The following is a 19,715-nucleotide window of genomic DNA, read 5'->3' on the forward strand; positions in this document are numbered from 1 at the left end:
AAGGGGAATTGGAAAGTCTTAAACAGACTTCGGTACTTTGTGTACAATTTTCCTCGTTATTGATTCCTCACTCCAATTCGGATGGCTTCGTTTGTATTTTAATTCTTTATGTAAAACAAATGCTGACAAAGCGTGTCTGCAATGTTCACGAAGACGCGAATATCTGAACGATTTTTAAGTGATTGGCAATTCTGTGACACTTTCGCGATTAATTATTCACCAATGCATTTTTCACGAGCCACGTTCGATTTCTCATTAAATGCTTCATCATTCGAGCAAATGGGGCAACTAACTAAACAAACAAATCAGCTTGTTCGAAAAACAATTAAACTGTGTTTGCGCTTCATTGAACCGCTCTTGATAAATATTGAAAGCTATGCATGTATAATTTCTATGAAGCTACGTGGAATAAAAATGAGAGAAAATAAAGAACCCTTGTTTTTGTATTGCATGCATAATTCCTTTTGATAATTATTAATTTCTGTAATGTATAGTATAAAAATATAAAGACGCAATTGTGCTCCTATCGAAGAACAAAAGGATTAGCTTTAAAATTTAATTAATTTAATTAAGTAGTTAATGTAACAATTTAACTATGGCCTTATTCACTTATCACTGAAAATACTATTCAGAACTCCATGTAGTAGCTGGTTAATAGTAAAACTAACAGAAGTACGAGGAATAACACACAGAAATTGATGAACTAAAATATTGTGTTTTCTGTGTAAATTTCATCATTTTTTGACCCAATATTATCTCAGAATAGAATCGTACTGCATTTCACTTGTTTCAACTTCGAATCTAGATTACATAAACATTTCCAATGAACCAAGACAACCTAATTTCACAATAATCCTCCACATCTCTTAGACAATTTTCTACTTATTTATACCAAAGGTCGACTTTTCAGATGAATCTCCTCACAAGAAAAGTACCTCAAAATTGGAAAATGTAAAAATTAGTAAATTTCAAAATTGAAATATTTGAATATTATAATATTCGAAAACTTTTGAATTTCTACATGTTCAAGCTTTTCAAAGAGGTCGGTTCACAGGAGAGTATTAATTACTAATATCTCGCAAAGTATTGTCAATAGAACATATAGGCGTATTTAATGCTAACAATTGTGGAGCTCTGCTCATCAGATTCGTTCCGTTTCGAATTCTTCATCCTTGGTAGCGCGTGATGGCAATTCGAGTCCCAGCCGTTTCACAGCACGCTCGGAGCGCGTACACGCGAGAAACGTCGTCCCCGAGTGCCAAGGCTCTCGGCTCGGACGCCACGCTGTCTGGCAGCCACGTTTCTCGTGGCTCGAGAGCTCTCTCACGACTCTCTCACGGTGAAATCATTTCGCGGTGCTCGTCGTTCCGCCCGAGGCGGTGCGTGACACTTGTTTACCACGCATGAAGAGCCCCGGACAGCCAAAACGGAAGAGAGAGACTGGTCTCGTCCCGGCGCGGAATCCGCGCGCGCACGAGGGAAAGCCGAGAGTCTTCTTTCTATGGATCAGCCGATGAAATTTAAATGAACCTCGACGCACAGTGTACGCGATCGAGGAGATCAACGCATGATGCGCTATTTCAAGCATTCCCTTCCCTTTTGGAGAGAAATTTCTGGCCTTTTTGTTTGACTGTTATGTCGTGAATGACATTAATGGATGGGTGGTAATTTCATTTACTTATGCTTGCAAAGATTTATAGGAATTTCTGTGATCATACTTCGAATACTTGAACAAAGTGATAATTTGGTGCAGTGTTTTTTATGTGCAGGAGTAGCTTTGTTTTGGAGTTACTGTGGGTGTTGATGAGATTCTTATAGAAATAAAGGAGCAAAGATTGTAGATTATTAAAAGAAGAAATTTGGAGTTCTAGTCTTATTTCAGGTTTGTTATTTGCCCCCAAATCGAATGAGTTAGGTGAACTTATTCTTAGTTGGCGATCTCTGCTCCACAGTAATCTATGGATGCCTGAATACAGCAAGGCCTAGACCCTGCAATCCTTCAGCGAGCCTTTCATCTCAACTTAGTTCATCCAGGGTCACCTAGAACTCCCTTTACTTAGGTTCACGAGCTAGTATCGTCACGAACTCGTCAAATCAACAGACGTACAGTCACGTGAATCTCCTTGCTGTAACGTACTTTTTGAATACTTCAAATGAAACTCAACAAATGCTAGGAGGTTTACCAATCTACTTAGATTCACTTAGAATAAGTCTATTTATGAATATTTTGAACTCACAATTTCAGAAAACCTTCAGGTCATCAAATTACTTGCATCGCTTGTTGAGTATTCTTAAACAGAACTCAACAAACTCTAAAATTCCTCAATAAGCTCTAAAACTCTTCCGCTCTATCCAACTGCACTTGAACTTAAAACACCTGTGTCTACGACCACCTAACTCAATCTCACCAAATCTCTAGAATATCAAATTACTACCACTCAAATCTCCTTACTGTGCAACACTTTCAGACTACTCTAAATAAAACCCAGACCCAACCCTAAACCCTTCAACCCTCAATCTCTCCAGCCTCATCTAAAACCCTTCTCCACTTGAATTTACAAACTCATCAAGTCCTCTGGTTATCATACTACCATCACACGAACCTTCCTCCAGTGCAATCCTCCTCAGCTCCTGCGAAGGCAGTACCCCAAGTACTGTGCAGAGCTAGTAATTGCACCTGAGACACATGTTGATATAGAACTATTTTTTCCTATGTAGGGGATACCTCAACTCAATTAGTAATTATGTTTACTTTGCCCAATAATATGCTACATCCAAAAATGCATGTGATATCAGGCAGTTCTATCTATAGTAACCATATAGATCCATACTTTTTCCAGATCCAACCACTACCAGCTCTGTACAGTATCAAAACACTTGAGAACCCACCCAGAGTTAAGCATCCGAGCACGCAAATCAGACGTAATCGTGTCCGCAGGAGCGAGTTCTCGCGACCGCTTACCGTCGCGGCCGTCATATCTCGCTGCTTTATTTAGCCGCGACGCAGTTATGAGGGACGATGCTCGGTCGGGCAGCCTGTACGCAGGCGGATCGACGTCGAAGCTTGGCGTACGAGCGGCGAAGAAGTGGTATCGTTAGTGTGCTCTTTCGCGGGCGAGCCGGCGTATTACCATAAATTTCCATCGGACCGTTCAGAAGCCAATTAGCGTAAGTCACACCGAGATGAAGACCGCGATACGTGGTTTTACTTAAATCAACCCGACCGCGGAGAACCGTTTGCTCGCCCACCGTTTTAATACCGTGCAATCGGCCGCCAGCTTAAAGAATGCCGGCCGCTGGCACACTCAGATAAGCCGCCGCGATATTTTAACGAAATTAAGTTAAACCTGTTATATCGCTCAGCCGTTTGACACGTACACGCACCAACTCGATATTCCTTCGCGCCACTCGCGAGTCAGCATCGTTCCTTCCGTCTCCTCCCAAGGGTTGCCGCCAAAGTTCCCTCGTTAGGTGTCGTAGGGGGAATTGGAAGCTGGGGGAAAAAGTAACAGGTGTAATAGATAGAACAGTTGTTACTTCTTCCTCCGTCTCAGAATTTTCCACAGTGTGCTCAAGAAGGAAATTCGTATAGCAATCCTGTTCTTCTCCCGCTGCAGAGCTTCATCTCTGAGGGACATGACCCCCCTTGGCTTCCTCGCGCTGCTTTGCGTAATGGAGTCGATTAAATATGAGCCAAAGAAGGCTTCTCGGAGAAGCTCGCGCCGCCTGCCCCCGATAACAGTGGATCGAATAAAGTTGTCGACTTATTGGCGTTTACAACGACGACGTAATCGATCGAACATTTTATGGCGCACCACGGGTGACCCCGCGGTTTATCAGTCATGGCGCCGCACGTTTTCACGCAGGTGCTACTTCATGGATATCTTTCCCGGTATCGTGAGCCTCGTGTCGAGCGCTGTGGTGCGATAAGGGAAGGGCTCAAAATAGCTTGAAGGGCTTTGTTGAATTGTCGCGAACGATTTAGCTCTTGTTCTGCGGTGACGTGCTTGAGAATTGTGTTTTGGATGGTGACACAAGGGTTTATGAATTTGAAGAGAAAAAGGGGAAGAAATGGCGAATTCGTCGAAAGTTAGTCGAGTAGGCTTGAATGACAGACGTCAAACCTTTATTACTTTCTTATTTGGTTTTTGAAATTTAATGTCAAAGATCTGTAGCAAGGTTTCCCTGGAGTCTTGGGGGATTCACTAAAGTTTTAAAAAATAAAACTAACCAGTTATAAAAAAAAGTATGAGAGTAACGAAGGATTAAGTTCTCCATATTTGCAACAATTCCTGGTATCTTACGTTTCCCTTCTATTAGAAATTCATAATCACTCTTGGATCAAGGGTTGGTCTTATCGATATCTACTAGCACCTTAAGTCTTTCTAATCTCATCATCAAGGTCCAATACCCACAATACAATTAACCAAAAATTCAACTTACAATTGACTAATTGTGATTTTGAAGTAACACAACTTCACAAAACCACGCATTCACGGTCCAAGAGTCCACAAAAAGCGTTTCAAAGTAACTGCATCACATCAAAAAGCCCTCGTAACTAACGCCTCGCGAAAACCTGGTGACCGTAAACGATCGAATTATGCACGACACACGCGAGCACCAGTTAAGTACGTTTAAATTTCCTACAGTGTCGTCGCGCGGTCGCCGCGGCCGCTCGAGGCGTGAAGTCGCGTGATCGTGCGAGCACAGGTGCAAACGCGGCGGACTACTAAAAACTAGATCCAACGGGCAGCCTTGCAGAGATCGTTATAACGGTTCGGCATAGAAACGCGTGTATGCACGCACGCGACCACGGTGGGACATTTGCGCCGCGTTAATGACCATTTCCCGCTGGACGTCGCTTCGAGGAGGAACATGTCACCTGATCGTTTGACCAGATCGTCGGGTCGAAATGTCCTCATCAGCGGGAGCGCGGCTTTCCACGGTGAAACGATCTCGTCAGAAACGGAAATGGCACGCTTTCGACACACGTTGAATCGTCGCTTGACTCTGCTTGACTTTGCTTCAATTTGGGACACGCTGGCAAGAAAGTTGAACGCAATAAGCTCGTTATAATTAGGGAAAGAAAGTGTAATTACGGGGAACGAGCGACGATCGTTTGATATGACCACTTGTTCCCCGTCTTAATTTCGAGCCATTCTGTGAACATGATTGTGACCGAGTATGGTAGATACGCTGTATCGAAGTGGATCGTCCCGGGAGAAAGGATTGTATCGTTACGTGTATAGGGTTAATTTTGTGATTAACCGCGATTGATGCTTAGTCATCAAGTATCTATAATTATACGGTGGCCTCTGAGGAGATTCTAATGGACATCAATTTATTAACTTCTGATGTTGCAGATACTCATCGGTCGAAAGGTTTCATGCATGCTTGTTACATACACTGTTGGCTAAAAGTTTGAAATGACTTTGGGAATCAAGGAAAGAAACCTCTTGACGAATAAGTAGATTTGGGTTAATACAAATAACTGTGCTCACTTTGGGAACTGTAAAGAAATTAAGGACACTGCAAGTATCCATAAGGACTCTGAAATAGCCTTCCTCCAACAGAGATAACTAAAGAGATCTATAGAAACAGACGATCAGTAAATCATATAGAAATTCTCAAGCACATTCTCCATACATACTATTCTCGAATCACAAAACAGGTTGGCTCAAAGAATTTCACCAATTCCATCTGTCGACGACTGTTTCACGAGCTGACTGAGGGTCTTTCAAGATCCTGGCGAAGGATCGTTTCCACTCAGGTCCGAGGATTAATCGCGAGGAGGCGAGGGTCTATAATTCGAAGCGGATCCGTGAAAGAGGCGTCGATTGTCGAGGACGAAACCAAGGAGTCGGCGGAACGAGGCGGGTTCTCCTTGCTTCGACAGGTTGACAGCCGCAGCGGCGGCCGACATTCCGTCGTCAATCGGATAAACTGGTTGCCATAAATTCGCGGGAACGAATGCCACTGTCCCGTGGCCCGTTTCGAGCGTTTTCTGCTCGCAGATACCAGTATCTGCTTGCTGGAGCACTTTTTCTCCTAGTACGGCGGGAACGTAGCCTCTCGATCCGCGTGAGTACCGATCGACGGATTAAATCGTGGTAAAAAGCGCCGTATTACTTTGCAGAGACGTTGCTTGCAGGGCAGGCTGAATGTTCGCTCTAAAATAATCGGTTTTTTCGATAGCTGGCGAAACTTCAGAGCGATATAGCGTCAGGTGGAACCGAGAGCTCCCGCGGACTGTATCGATTTTGAAACAACCACTCCAGGTGCCTTCCGCTCTGCCCCGGATGTTGCATTTTTGATCCCGCTGCACGCGAGAGGTTTACGAGTTTCCATTAATCCACGTCGCCGCTGACGCGTTGGCACTCAATCTCCGCATGGAGTTTAAAACGACTGTCGACTGGACACCTTTTCCTGTCCCGATAAATATTCATCGATGGTTTATCATTACGCAGAAATAAAACACCTTGGGCCAAGGTCAGCTCCTGCTTTTTAGACGAGTTTTAGCTTATTTGTTCTACTAGTTATCATAGATTATTTCCGCCCCAGTTAACTGTGTTCTCCTCTCGACGCAACTTTGCTAGATGATCCTTTGTTTGGAACGGAAGTTTTACTAAATGAATGGGGTTATGGGAACCGTAATATGCTAAAGATTCATAAAAAATACGCTGTACTGGTTTCTTCACGCCAGACGTGTGGGTCTGAGTCTCACCTAGAACTGTTTTCTCGATATAAGCTCACGATTGCCTGACGAGTGTTCGATGGGGGACACGTTTTTGAGGTCAGCTTGTATTTATGCTAGCCCATTTCTGCCTTATCAGAAATGGCAGTGACGGTGCATGCGGGGCAAATATTTTGGATTTAAATAATCCCTTGCTACTGGGAATTGGTGATAAATTTGTAACGATACAATATCTATGTACTATGTTTAAAAGTGGACAGGAAAAATGCTTCATATTAGAAAGACATTATGAATAGGTCACATTTTCAGGATATTTGAGTCTCAATTGGTTTATCAAATAGAATTTATCTTTTAACCAAAGAAGCTTAAATTAAGCAAACGAAAATACTATATTATGCAAATCCAAAATGGAGATCTGAGGTTCGCTACATCAAATGTCAATTCATTGAAAAAGAATATAAGGCAGGCCATTTTGCCTTATGACCACAGAAGTTGGAATCGTAACCTCGTCATAGCAGCCAAGAATTTACCAAAGCTTCCAATAAATTCCAAATAATTCCTAGCAAAGCTAGAAAGTCCCGATGTACCAAACTACTGCATAAAAAAAAGTACGAACTCCTAGAACAGAAAAATTGAAAAATCCCAGAAGTGCAGGCACGTTGTTAGCCAACTGATCACCGAATACTGGCCAGCTCGCTGGCATCAGGGTCTCTAGTATGCAGCAGGCGTGCATTTACGCAATCGAACAGGGCGACCGGTGCAGGTGCAACTGGCAGCCGTGCCGCGCAGTCTGCCAGCCACGACTTTCAGCAGGGGCTCGCGTGTACCGAACCAGTTTCCAGCTTTTACGCATCGACGACGACAACGAGCCCCGACTGGCATCCTCGTTGTCCTCCTCGAACGCGACGCGGGTTCACCACTGTAATTACCCGCCGCCCCCTCCTGCGTCCCTCGTAGAACGCGAACTGAATGTGAGAGCGATCGACGACGAGCCGGACGAAAGAGAAACGTGAGGAGGAGGAGCGAGATAGACGACAGCTGGATAGAGAACGCCTTTTATAACGAGCCACTCCTGCCTGCTACTCGGTAATTAACTGTTTGCCAATTAATGAGCTCTGCCCGCGAAATTCTTCACCCGTTCACTCTGGGCTCGATCGCGGGGCAGGTAGAAACGGAGGGAGGGAAACAGGGCACAAGGAGGACGTGGAGAGGTGCGAGAGTGTGCGAAATCGCGCGACGATACAAGCCTCCGTGCGCGCGCGACCGACTCCGGTAAAAGCGGCGCAAAGCTGGCTACCGCGGGCAAATAATTACTCGGCCCGCTCAGCTCGCTCGTTATATCCTCTCGCGTCCGTGTGATACTTACGCACCGTGTTTTCTCGTTGCGAGTGTGTAAAGGAGCCTCTGACCAGTAACTCAGCGCGAGCCTCCGAACGAGCACCTTGCCCGAGATCGAAATTAACAGAGCTGTTAAACCGAGGGTGCATTGTTGTTTCGTAATCGAGCCTTTCGCAATGCTCGTTAATCGAGGGAGGCGTTGATTTTGCTGGAATGCGAGCGCGATTAGAGGTGGTTTCACAATTCGACCCCGGGGGCTAATCAAAATCGAGCGATTTGTGGCTCTTGGGAAATTGGGGCAAATGCTTGCGTTTAGTGAGAGGGGGATTTATAGACGAATGTTGTGATAAATTTGTACATATGTTTCTTTGGATGGTGGAGTTTTACATATTTCTGGGCGAGTGCTTGACGCATTGTTGTGTTCACTGGGGCTTGGAATTATTTAGAGTTTAAGGAAAACGAGGAGTTCTTGCTATCTGAATATAAGTTGATCTCGAAAGCTTGTAACAGAGTTGAGGAGAAAATTGTAATCTATGTCTCAATCGTGGAGTATGTAATAAAATTTGTTTTTATAGCCAAAAAGGTTGGAGTTAAGAAACTGTTTCCTTAAAAACCAAGAATATAATGAAACACAAGCTAATAATTCAAAATAAAAGTTCGAGCCGCTGAATATCGATATCTCAAAAATAAAAATATGTACTTGACTATAATTAGAGTATCACAGCTAAAGCACCAGTATAACAGCTAAATTTACAATTTCAGACAAACTAGTATTAAATCATGTTCCAAATTCAAAAGATGTTTTATTATTCCAGACATTCCCATTATTACACCGAATAACATTAATCTTAAAAGAAGATGGGCAGAGAATAATACTAAAACACGATTAACTGAGATTCCACTGTCCTAATACCCAGTTACATCAACCGTAATAACAATATTTCTCCGAAACCATTTCAACCCATCACCGTGCATCAAACATTCCAAAAATGGTCAATTCAGTTCAAACCAATCCAACACCTGTCACCCCTCGAGGTTAACGACGTCGTCAAGGAAGCCCTCAATGACCGCATCGTTATCTGGAACTCACCGAATTCCTTGAAACGAGGCAAAGGAAAGCGCGAGGTTAAAAGTTCGCTTCTGGGTTTACAGAAGTCGACGATCCCGTCAAATTACCTCCAGAGAATCAGTCGAAGTGGGACACGGAGCGCGTTAACTCGATAACACAGGACCGTAAATCGACCCCCAGTTTCTTACCGGATCGAAATTACCATCGGTGGACGATTGGATCGGCTTTCGGTATCCATCGAACCGCGATTCCGCGTCGTCTGGGACAGAAAACGAACGGTTCACCGCTGACGATTACAGGGACGAAGCTCTCGAAGCGAAGTAAAGAAGGAAAGGTGCACTTTCAGACAGCGAAAGTCTCGGACGACTCCTATTTGGCCGGCGCACGTGTTCCCTGCACGCATTTGTACGGTAGACGGACACGCGTGACCCAGACGAGCACGGCGCGGAATTGTCTGACAAAATATGAAAGGGAACGCTTTTTTACCGTTTCACGCCAGAGACGGGGACCGAGAGAATCGCGCGCTGATTTATCCCGACCGTTTCCTTGGAATTAAGTCCCTTTCATGCGCGCGAATAAATAGCACGTTTGATGTTACCGTGATTCATGGTGTCTGGATAGGCGCGATGATTCACGTTTGATTCAAGCGGTCGAAACGGACAGCTTTCTCTCTAGCTCTGTCCCCCTTTTCATCCGTGAATTTTGGGTCCTCGAAAAGATAGACGTTTTTGAAAGTTGAATATTCAAGGCGAGAATTCAGTGAGATTGATTACGTTTCATAATGGGAGATTGTTGGTTACTGTGACGGATTTGCTTGGGGATGATTGCAACACTTGCGATATTGCATAATTAATGAGGAAGACAGTTGAAGCGCTTCAAAGTGTGATACTGTCTCTGTTATCTTGGCACTCGACTCAACGTTGCTAAGATAGACTATTGTTACATGAGTGCTGAAATGGAGCACACTAAATTACAATCTTCACAGGCTGAAAATCAATAAATCATTTATTTTAAAATTCACTAATATCACTTTTTCAAAATATGTCACCAACACTTTAAAAAACACTAGGAGTTAAAGACAATTTCTACGTATTACACTTTTGAAAATTTTGAATCTTCAAAAATGTAAAAATTTGAAAATTTGAATATTTCAAAATTTGGTAATTTCCAATTTGCAATCAGGAACAATTGCACTTCCACCCACATCAGCCACTATTTTTCAGTAAAAAGCGACGTAGTCCTTTCAAAGAGATCAAAAGCCAACATGGTTTGCTTCATTCAAACACAGTCAATGTTACATGCCACAAATGCTTGGTATCGACTAATCAGGCATTTCGTAAGCCAAGTTGTTTCGCGCAACGTTTCACAGGCATCATAAACGCCGGAGGGCCAGCTTTGCCTTTTGCTTTCGCAAGGTTTCGGTGGTGATTCGTTATGTTTTCACGCGTGCACGTCTCATCAAGTGCTTTCACTCGTGGAATACACCCGTGCGTGTCAGGGCTTCCTTGGCCCTCGAGTGCAAGGTCGAGCTACGTTACTCGATCCTCTAAATTCATAGAGTGATCCAGGGGATTCGACGACGGTGAAAGTTACCTGACCAGGGATTTTTGTATCGATCGTTCCAGGGAACTGAAATACTCATGTGTGGTGAGAAAGGGGAGGAGAAAGGAGGATTAGCATTTGTATTTCTATTATTACGATGGGTCTTAGCTGGAGAAATTCATTGGACCACCTGTGGTGCGTTTGAGAAGAGCAAAAGTATCAAACTAGTTTATAGGGGACAGGATTTTCGGTCCTTTATGACTAATCTATATTAGAAACTTGTTAAAACTGATTGAGTGAGTTTAGAAATCTGAAATCTCAAAATAAATTCAATGAAGATACTATTATTCTGTATAATATCCATTTGTAAACTTGTGGAATGTTAATATGTCATATGTCAAATATGAACAATTTTAAATAAATCATCCAATAGAAAGAGACTGGCGTTTTAAATTCCAAACAAGAACCAAGGTAAAAAACATGGCCACTAATTTTAATAAATCTTTATTACAACAGAAGGAAACATTACTCATCATTCCTACTCCAAAACCAGGACCCATCGCCAAACTGGTAATCTTACTCAACCTTCATTGTCATACGTTTAAATAATGTCCCACCTAATGCGATTAATTCATATGTTACCGAAATATATCCACGAAATCCACTTCTATCTAGCCTATATCCGATATCTTGTTTGAGCATACTCTCAATGAGTGTGTTGGACAGAGTAAAGTTTATTTTTCGACGAAAGTTACGACCGACAGAATTTGCAGAGCGAACGTGAAAAGCGGTTTCGATAGTGGTCAATCTTCGCGGTGGCGAGAGGATCGATAGACCAAGCTTTAAAACTGGGTCGCCGCGATAAAACGTGAATAAAACGCACATAGGTAATCACTGGTATTTAGAAACAAATATTTCATGAAGCAATATTGACTAACGGTGACTCAAACATTTGTCCGTACGGTTCTAGATGAACAACAGCTCTTTTATTACTGTCAAACAGTTTAAATCGTGGCCATGAAGTAGAGGATGTACTATGTACTCAGATAGTAATAGTACTGAAATAAGCTTAAAGAGGAAATTAGATTAACTGTTAAATTTCCCGTTGAACCCGATAATAGACCGAGATGAAGTCAAAGTATAACAAAATTTGAGTAAATTACGAGCATATATTCATCACTTACATCCAGTGTCCATCGAGTTAATTAAACGCGACTCTTCATCGATCCCACTCACGCCCTGTTAACTTGACTCTCGCCGCGCCAGTCGGCTCGTTAATTAATTTTATATTCACGTGCGCCCCAGTCCACGTTCAACTATTCTCAATGCAGCCTCCAAACTGGGTCGGCACAAAACCACCGTCGCTTAAAATTTTCAGCAATTATTCCGCTCCGGTGCAGGCCAGAATGCCTCAAATTCCTCTAATCCGAGTTCTCGCGCGTGGCTCTCCTGAAAAAGGTCAAAAGTCACGAGCACTTTGGATCGGCTCGGTTCGAGGCAGCGGAACAACACGATCGCCATCGCGAAAAAATGCTCGCGATATCGGGTCATTTCGTATGCCGCGCGTTTAATACCATAAACGCGAGAACGTGCTTTCTCTCCATCTAGGGAGGCGCAGCACTCGAAAAATGTTCGCTGCGTACGCACGCTTCTTTTTTCCTCCTTCTTTCCCCCCTTTTCTCCTGCCCAGCTTTACACAACCCCGCGACATTTTCTATTTATTAAAATACACGAGCACGCGTAACACGCTGTCCACTCGCTTCCGGTGAGAGCCTCGACACTTGTTGCAGCTGCGCCTGTCTCTACGCACGTGTGACCGCGCGCTCGCACACACCCGCTAATAGCGGGCAAAACGCGGGATACCTGCACTGTTTATGGGCATGAAAGTTCTCGATCTCGGTGGAACATGATGATCTATCGATCCTTCCACGAGCGGGATACAAGCGACGCTCGACGAGGAAGAAAACTTTATTACCTGCTTCGAGTGGTTCTTGTCAGAAACCGCGACAGGTATCCTGGACGAGTTACACATTATGGTAGCGGTAGTAGAAGTGGTTTAGATGAGTTTGATTTTTCCGTGGAGAGAGGGTTTGATTTGCTGTGGTAGTGGTTTGATGAAGATTGAAGTGGAGGAATGATTCTGTAGTAGGGGATGATGAAACCTGATATATTAGTTTTTTTCAAAATCGAGATGTGTACTCTTCCATGTGTATCCAGATAAGATCTACCAGTTTGCAAAATATGATACCTGTATATCACGTAGTTTAAGAAAAAAAGCAAGGTGGCAACTCATGATGTGTGAGTTTATTTATTGGTTTAACCAACTTTAAAATCACTATACCGCAAAGTTAGTAAATCATGACATATCAGGTTCTGCCATCTGATTACAGAATTACAGTAGATAATTGATACAGAGAGAATGTGCTACTTCAATGCTTCTTGATTGTTAATTGACACTAAAATTAATAAAGCTGTGATATACCATACACGGCAACCACCAACAAGTAACTGAACAAGTACAAACTAGCCTGGAGGCAATGAAGACTTCACTTAACTTCCTGACTGCAAGGAAGTTTATTCTACACTGGACTTCAAGAGAACGTACACTTTGACGCATCCTTAGAGACTCAGCCTCAGGTGGAGTAAAACAGACGAAATTGTATGGTTTGTATCCAGCTTCATCGAGACTTTGAATAACACACTCACACTATGAACTACCGAGTTGTTTCAGTGTGTTATTCGAGCTCTAATAAAACCAGCTCCATTACTTTACCTATCATACTTTACAAGACTTCTCCACTAGGAACAGACGCATCTTGCTCCTCCAAAGCTCCTTCATTGAATCCCAGGACAGTTACCAATCGACCAGGTTCATAAACTTTCATAAAAATGACTCCAGAGACCGTCGCAATGGTTGTCGCGATGAATAACGAGGAAATTGATTAACAGACGTGGTCGTTTTTATCTCCGAACAACGAGCACCCTCTCTTTTTTATCTGTCATTGTTTAATCGCGCCAGGGTCCGTGAGGCGTGCGTGGCTCATTAAACTGGAGCTGATATGCGAAAGGGAGCCGTACGTCATGGTGTCACGGAACTCGTAAAGATCAATCGTTAAGAGCCGTCCGTCGTCTTATTATTCGGGTGAACAGGAAGCAAGTACCGAAATTGCGCAACGAGGAGGCGCGCACGACGCGACCGGATCGCAAATCACAGTTAAAAGCGTTCCGTGGCGAGCTTGAATCAATTATACCGCCACTCCCCCCTCGGAGCCGCGGCGATTAAGATCACGAAGATCAATTCGTGCGATCTCCGGAGCGGAATTACTCGGGTCCATTCACGCGCGCCGCACGTAACGGGTCGCACAAAGGAAGAGGAACGCGGGCTCGATTGAATTCAGTCGCGATTGATCATGATTGCCGTCCTTTTTATCCTCTGAGAATATACGAGGATAGCGCGCGTATCGATCTCCGCGTAATCTTCATCTCCGTGACGGTGCAAAGTAATAGATCGATCGATTCCCGATTCCCCTTCCTGGTTTGATCTTGTTTAATTGTTCCCACTGTGCGGTATTCCACCCGTAACGACACGTTTCCGTTTCTTAGCTTGCGATTCACGTTATGCTAACCGTGTTCTATGGTGACACATTATTTGCGTAAACAGATTTTGAGATGGGGTTAGTGAATTTTTTAGTTTGGAGCGAATTGAAGTGTTTGGGGAAGATGAGATGAGATACTGTATTGAAATGTCTTTCATTCAAGTAAAGAACGTTTGGAGCATTATCTTCAAATCACCCTGTGTAATGTTCATCCTTTGCTCTCGAAGGTTCTGATTTTTTATGCATATTGTCCTCTTAGAAGGGACAACCGAGTGCAAAGAGTTAAACTGTTTTGTCTCCTTTTTGTACCGACTGCTATTCTACTTCAGCCACGGTATAGAATTTCTCTTATTTTCCAGAACTCCGTCACATCTTGTCCCTTAACCTAAATGCAATGTTCACGATAGCCATCAACAGATAGTATCCCATCAAGTCGAAAGCTTCTGTGCTCAGACAAACTAAGCAATCATGAAGTGAACCAATATCGAATACCTTTCACGAATTATCGTAACCATTAACAAAGCACTTCACAAACGTGAACTCCAATTCCACGGTGTTGTTCAAAGTCAACCGCAAAGTAACGTCAGGGACAACGTTCAACCGCACCTAGCAGCACTTTCCTCGATAATTAACTTCGGTGTTATCCCGGTCACGTGACTGTCGTTAGTTGTTATTCCATTCGTGGGCTCGTCCCCAGGCAAATCGTAAGAATAGCGCTAGGCAGGTGAAGCCAACGCATAACAATGACCATACGCGGCTGGGCGACGTGTCATAATTCGTTGAGCTCCGACAAACCAAGGCTGCAATTAGCCGTTGCTGACAGATTAGAGATAACGAAGCCCGTCGATGTATTTCTTCGGCGTGTTTGACGGGCGAGGAGAAAGGATGGAGGAACATTGAAATTCCATGCAGTGGAAAATACAGAAAAACTTGGGAGAATTTAGGGAACATATAGATGATGAAAAGATGAGGGTTGAGGACTACTGTGTCTTTGATAAATGAAAAAATTAGGTGAGCAATTTTTGTGAAATTTCTGAACCAATAATTTTGAATGCTTCAATTCTAGTGTTAAGTCGTCGAAACTAGTTTGCCAAGGATATGGAAAAAATTCCACAGGACAGACAATTTTATACGAATCCGTCGTCAAAGATTGTTATCTTTTAGCGTCAAAGACCAACTATTTCTATATAGGATCACTTGACTGTATTTTAAATATTTGGCATATCTACGGATCGCTTTAAATTGACAGATTACTGTGCTGACATAGGATGACGAGTGTCTGGCGAGGGGATGCGATCGTTCCTTGCGATTTCAAGAATGCAAAGCCGCGTTCAAACAGATAACCTGGGAAGTCCTTGGAGGATCGTGATCTTTGAAAGAGACCTGCACACGAAAACCGCTGGAATTCTAGGAAGTGTTTAGGTAAAGTGGAACCCTTGTCCCTGTGAGCCCTTACTCGACGACCAGCCTGATTTCTGATCTACACTGGTATTTCCGTTTCGAGATCCTCCATTGAACCTCAGAACGACGTCACGTATACACCTCCGAAGAGACGTCCAAATAACGAACACAAATATCGGTCTAGAAATCCTAAAACCGAAATTGAGAGGCCAAGACAGGTCAGGCCAAAATAACTTCCTAAATTGCGGCCTCCGGTAAACCATATATCGAATTAATGATTCTTAACTTTCCTTTCAAAAGGGCACTGGTTTCTCACTGCTTAATTAGTCTTACTTTCAATCAGTGGAAAATTATTTCAATGTGATAATTATTTCCTCAATCCTTTCACTGGAGGATTACAAGTTCTCCAGGTGAAGAAGTCGAGGAAAATATCACTAGCTTATGAAATGAGATTCCTCTTTGGTTAAAGTGCTGTCTACTTACGCTCTTACTGTGGCTGGTGCTGTGCGTGTGGTGCGTGTCGATCTTCATGTTGGCGCACCGGTTGAGAGCGTGCAATCGTCGGAATAGACTCTGCAGGGAATCAGCCTCGAGGAAGGGGTGGTCCTTGGCTACGCCGGAAACGTCTATCGGGAACTGATAATCTGCAACAAGGAGAAAACACGCGTTCAGTTGTTGTTCACTTGCACTTTCCTTGAAGACGTCTTCCAGCTTAATTCATTGAAACTATTATAAAAAATCACATAGAAGCTCTTATTTAAATCCTTTCTGGACCAAAAGATGTACTTTATCCTGTAAGCACTGTGCAGTGCTGCGAAAATTGAGTAAATCAATTCAGGTATTCAATTGCATACATCAGTATATCATTGATCTTAACAGACTGAAATTTAATAGGCACTAAAGTCGTCCCACGTTACAATGATTAAGACTTAAAATATTAAGACTTACGTACTGATATTCTTATAAAATTTTATCACCACTTCATCCATTCACATAGCTGTTCTGTCAATGAAAGTACATTATACCAGGAATAAGAGCTATTAAAATATTCAGACCCTAATAGATAAAGCTTCCTCGAATCCTACAACGAGATACCAGAAATAGCGTACCACGAAATAATTCAGCATCGTCTAACAACGGCGTCTTTCATCCATGATTCCGTGCGCATCAATCTATGTAAACGTCAATCAAGCTAATCGTGGTAGCAACTATAGCAAAATCAATTAGAATCCACGCGTGTCCTCATCTTACGTTCCCAATTGAATCCATACTGAACGCTACCGTTTGAAAAATAGGAGAGTGACGTCGACCTCAACAATGCCTCGGTCAGGATTTTATGGGCCCCATCGAGTTTACGAGGAGATTAATCTTCTTAGGCTCGTGGTCTAAGTGGACACTGGACCAGGCCCATTCAGGAAGTTCCTCTGCTACGCGTAAATGCGTTTCACTGGTTTGAAAATCAAATATCTCTTGGTTTGATCAAAGTATAAACGACTGAAAGCGTGATACCATTGTCTTGATTATGTGAATAATAATGGCTGTAAACTGTTCTGGATAATCGTAGATGGTCATCTTGTTTCTGGTTTGAATTTTGCTTGGAAAATGGTTTAGGGTTTGATTATCTCTGGGAAGGAATTTTGTGACTTTGATTTGCGAATATAGAGCATTTCCTAATATTAAAAATATTATTTTCAAAATTTTGTGTGCAAAACGAAAATTGTTATTCTAAAGACTTCAATTTTTTTATTAATTTCTATTACATATAGTTTTGATGCAGTTTTTAGTTTTAATTCTCAAATAAATGTTCTAAGTCTAAATTATAAAGTTCTCAAACACATTACTCCAAATCCCTGACGATCATCTTCAATTTCGAGGCCACCTGAAAGGGTTAAATATACAACAGCACTGTCCTCTCCATAGCTTCGCCATTCGATCAAACGTATCCTCCACACTGACAGACGTTATAAATTTCACAAGAGTTTCTATTACTTCGCATCACTATCCCTACGCTTTTAGCGAGTCCCATCCCAAGTTTCTCGCGCTTTCTAGTCGTAAATCAAAAACAATCCGCAAACGTAAGAAAGCTCCGTCATAGACCGACTCCACCGTTCAAAAAAAATCATCGAGTACATATTTGCAAAGCAATCACTCAAAAGAAAAGAAAATGAGGCTATTAAACACCACACGATTATTACTACTATTGCAGAAGCTTATGTTTCGCTTCGACGCGGTTCCAAGAATATCTCGAGCCTATAAGTTGTTATGGCAGCGTGCAAACGAGACAATTGTTGGTCCTGACGTAGGTAAGAATTCGAAGAAACGCAAGATATATGGGCCTGCAAAAGGCGGAAGAGAATCGTCCGTGAAGAATCCGTGGACGCCGTTGGGTCCAGGAAAAGGGACACAAAGGAGAGCCTGTGCGACTTTTTCTTTGATGTGGGGGCACACGTTGCCGCTCGTGGACCCGAAAATTTCGATGTGTTCCTCAGCCTGTACTTCCTCCGCTGTTATCAGCTTTCACTCGAAATCTCGTGCAGTTTTGTGCCAAAGGTGACATTATTCTTGGTCCTGTCGCGGTCTGAACAGCCATTCGTCTTTTTCCCCTTCCGCTTGATCACGAGGAACGTGAGCACCGCGCTGAAACTTCGGATGGCCTCCATCACGACTTGCGCAACGTCGACCCAGATCTTCTGAACCAGATCTCAGATCTATGATCTCAGCACGGGACCCTAGATTGATGATCGGTGCGATAGATCGTTCACTTGGGGACGTTCTTAAAAGCCCATGTGTTCTCGAGTGTCTTTTCGCGAAGACATGAGGAAACGGATAGGTACGATTCTTTTTTGTGAAACTGAGTTTCGAGTGAAAGGAATTTTACTTGGGTTAAAGATCTAGGGGAGAGAAAAGTATCAAAGAACAGTTAGGTCCCGAGAGTTACGAAATTAAGATATCGATAGTGGTCGGTAGATGGAAAGATGTACCCTGTCTTACGAAATTATACATGGGATAAAGAATTAGGTTTCATATAATATTCAGTTAGATAGTTGAATTAATTGGTGGCAGGTTTAGAGAGTTCTGAGGCTCGATCCTCTTCGGGGATCAAAGCGGTGGAGCAAGTGTTTCGAGGAATATTGAGAAAGGTTCTCCTCATTAAATTAGCCGTGGGAGAGTTCCTTTGCAAGGAATTTTGGACCAGTAGGTCACAAAGAGTAGCGTTCCTTTTTTATTCCTCGGTTTTTGTTAAATTGCTGGGCGAAACTAAACGAATAACGGTCTCGTTTTCTTAAAGGCTGATCGCACATCTCGTTCAACTAGCTACCGAAAAAGGACAGCACGGATGTTTTAAATTGCATTATTAACTTTGAGCAATGATGTGTAAAGTAAAAAGAAATTCAACATATAAGCTGTCGTTAGATTAAGATCAACAACCACACTAATTAAGTTAGAGATGATAATCAGGATAATAACATTTGCCATTTGAATTTTAATGAAGTCGACTCTGTCTTGTCCACATTAGTCACTACATTTTCCTAGAATTATGATTAGACTTGATATAACGGTACTTTCTCTGAAAAAGTCTGACACTCTTAATAGTAATACAGATGCTTTAAATATTACGATTTCTTTCGTAACATCGAGAAGTAGAAACTTCTGATCACGAAATTACAATGCAACGAGATCTGTAGCTTATTTACGCTATCCTGTCAGTGTGACGCAAAAGAATTTGCATATCTTGAGAGGAAGTCATTCATACGCGAAAGTTTTTCTTAGCATTCATTTAGCAATATCTGTCTGCAAAAAAGCAGTAAATAAACCCTCAATCTTTAAATACTTCTTAAGATAAAAGATTTTCTAAGAACACGCGAGTTTAAACTGAAATTCTTTTTAATCATACTTCAGCTAAACTCAGATACATACAGTTTGATTGAATTCCATTAAAATTATAGTAAGTTTCTTTCAGATTAATAAATTGTGTACCAAATGTACTGTTTTATAAGCATATAAGTACACTGAACGATGGAAGTATAATTTGAAGTCAACTAAAAAAATGACTTTACTAGATCTCACAAATCCT

At 42.5% G+C, this 19,715-nt stretch overlaps 1 protein-coding gene across 1 annotated transcript in view; it reads right to left on the reverse strand.

Annotated features, from left to right (window-relative positions):
• Cv-c (RhoGTPase activating protein) overlaps positions 1-19,715 on the reverse strand; it is a 312,437-nt gene that overhangs the window by 15,062 nt on the left and 277,660 nt on the right. The window contains exon 10 of the mRNA XM_076388730.1: positions 16,124-16,284. Within this exon, the coding sequence (XP_076244845.1) occupies positions 16,124-16,284 (161 nt within the window). The remainder of the gene's footprint in view (positions 1-16,123; positions 16,285-19,715) is intronic.

This window comes from Calliopsis andreniformis, chromosome 12 (genome assembly GCF_051401765.1).
Source record: "Calliopsis andreniformis isolate RMS-2024a chromosome 12, iyCalAndr_principal, whole genome shotgun sequence".
NCBI lineage: Eukaryota > Metazoa > Arthropoda > Insecta > Hymenoptera > Andrenidae > Calliopsis > Calliopsis andreniformis.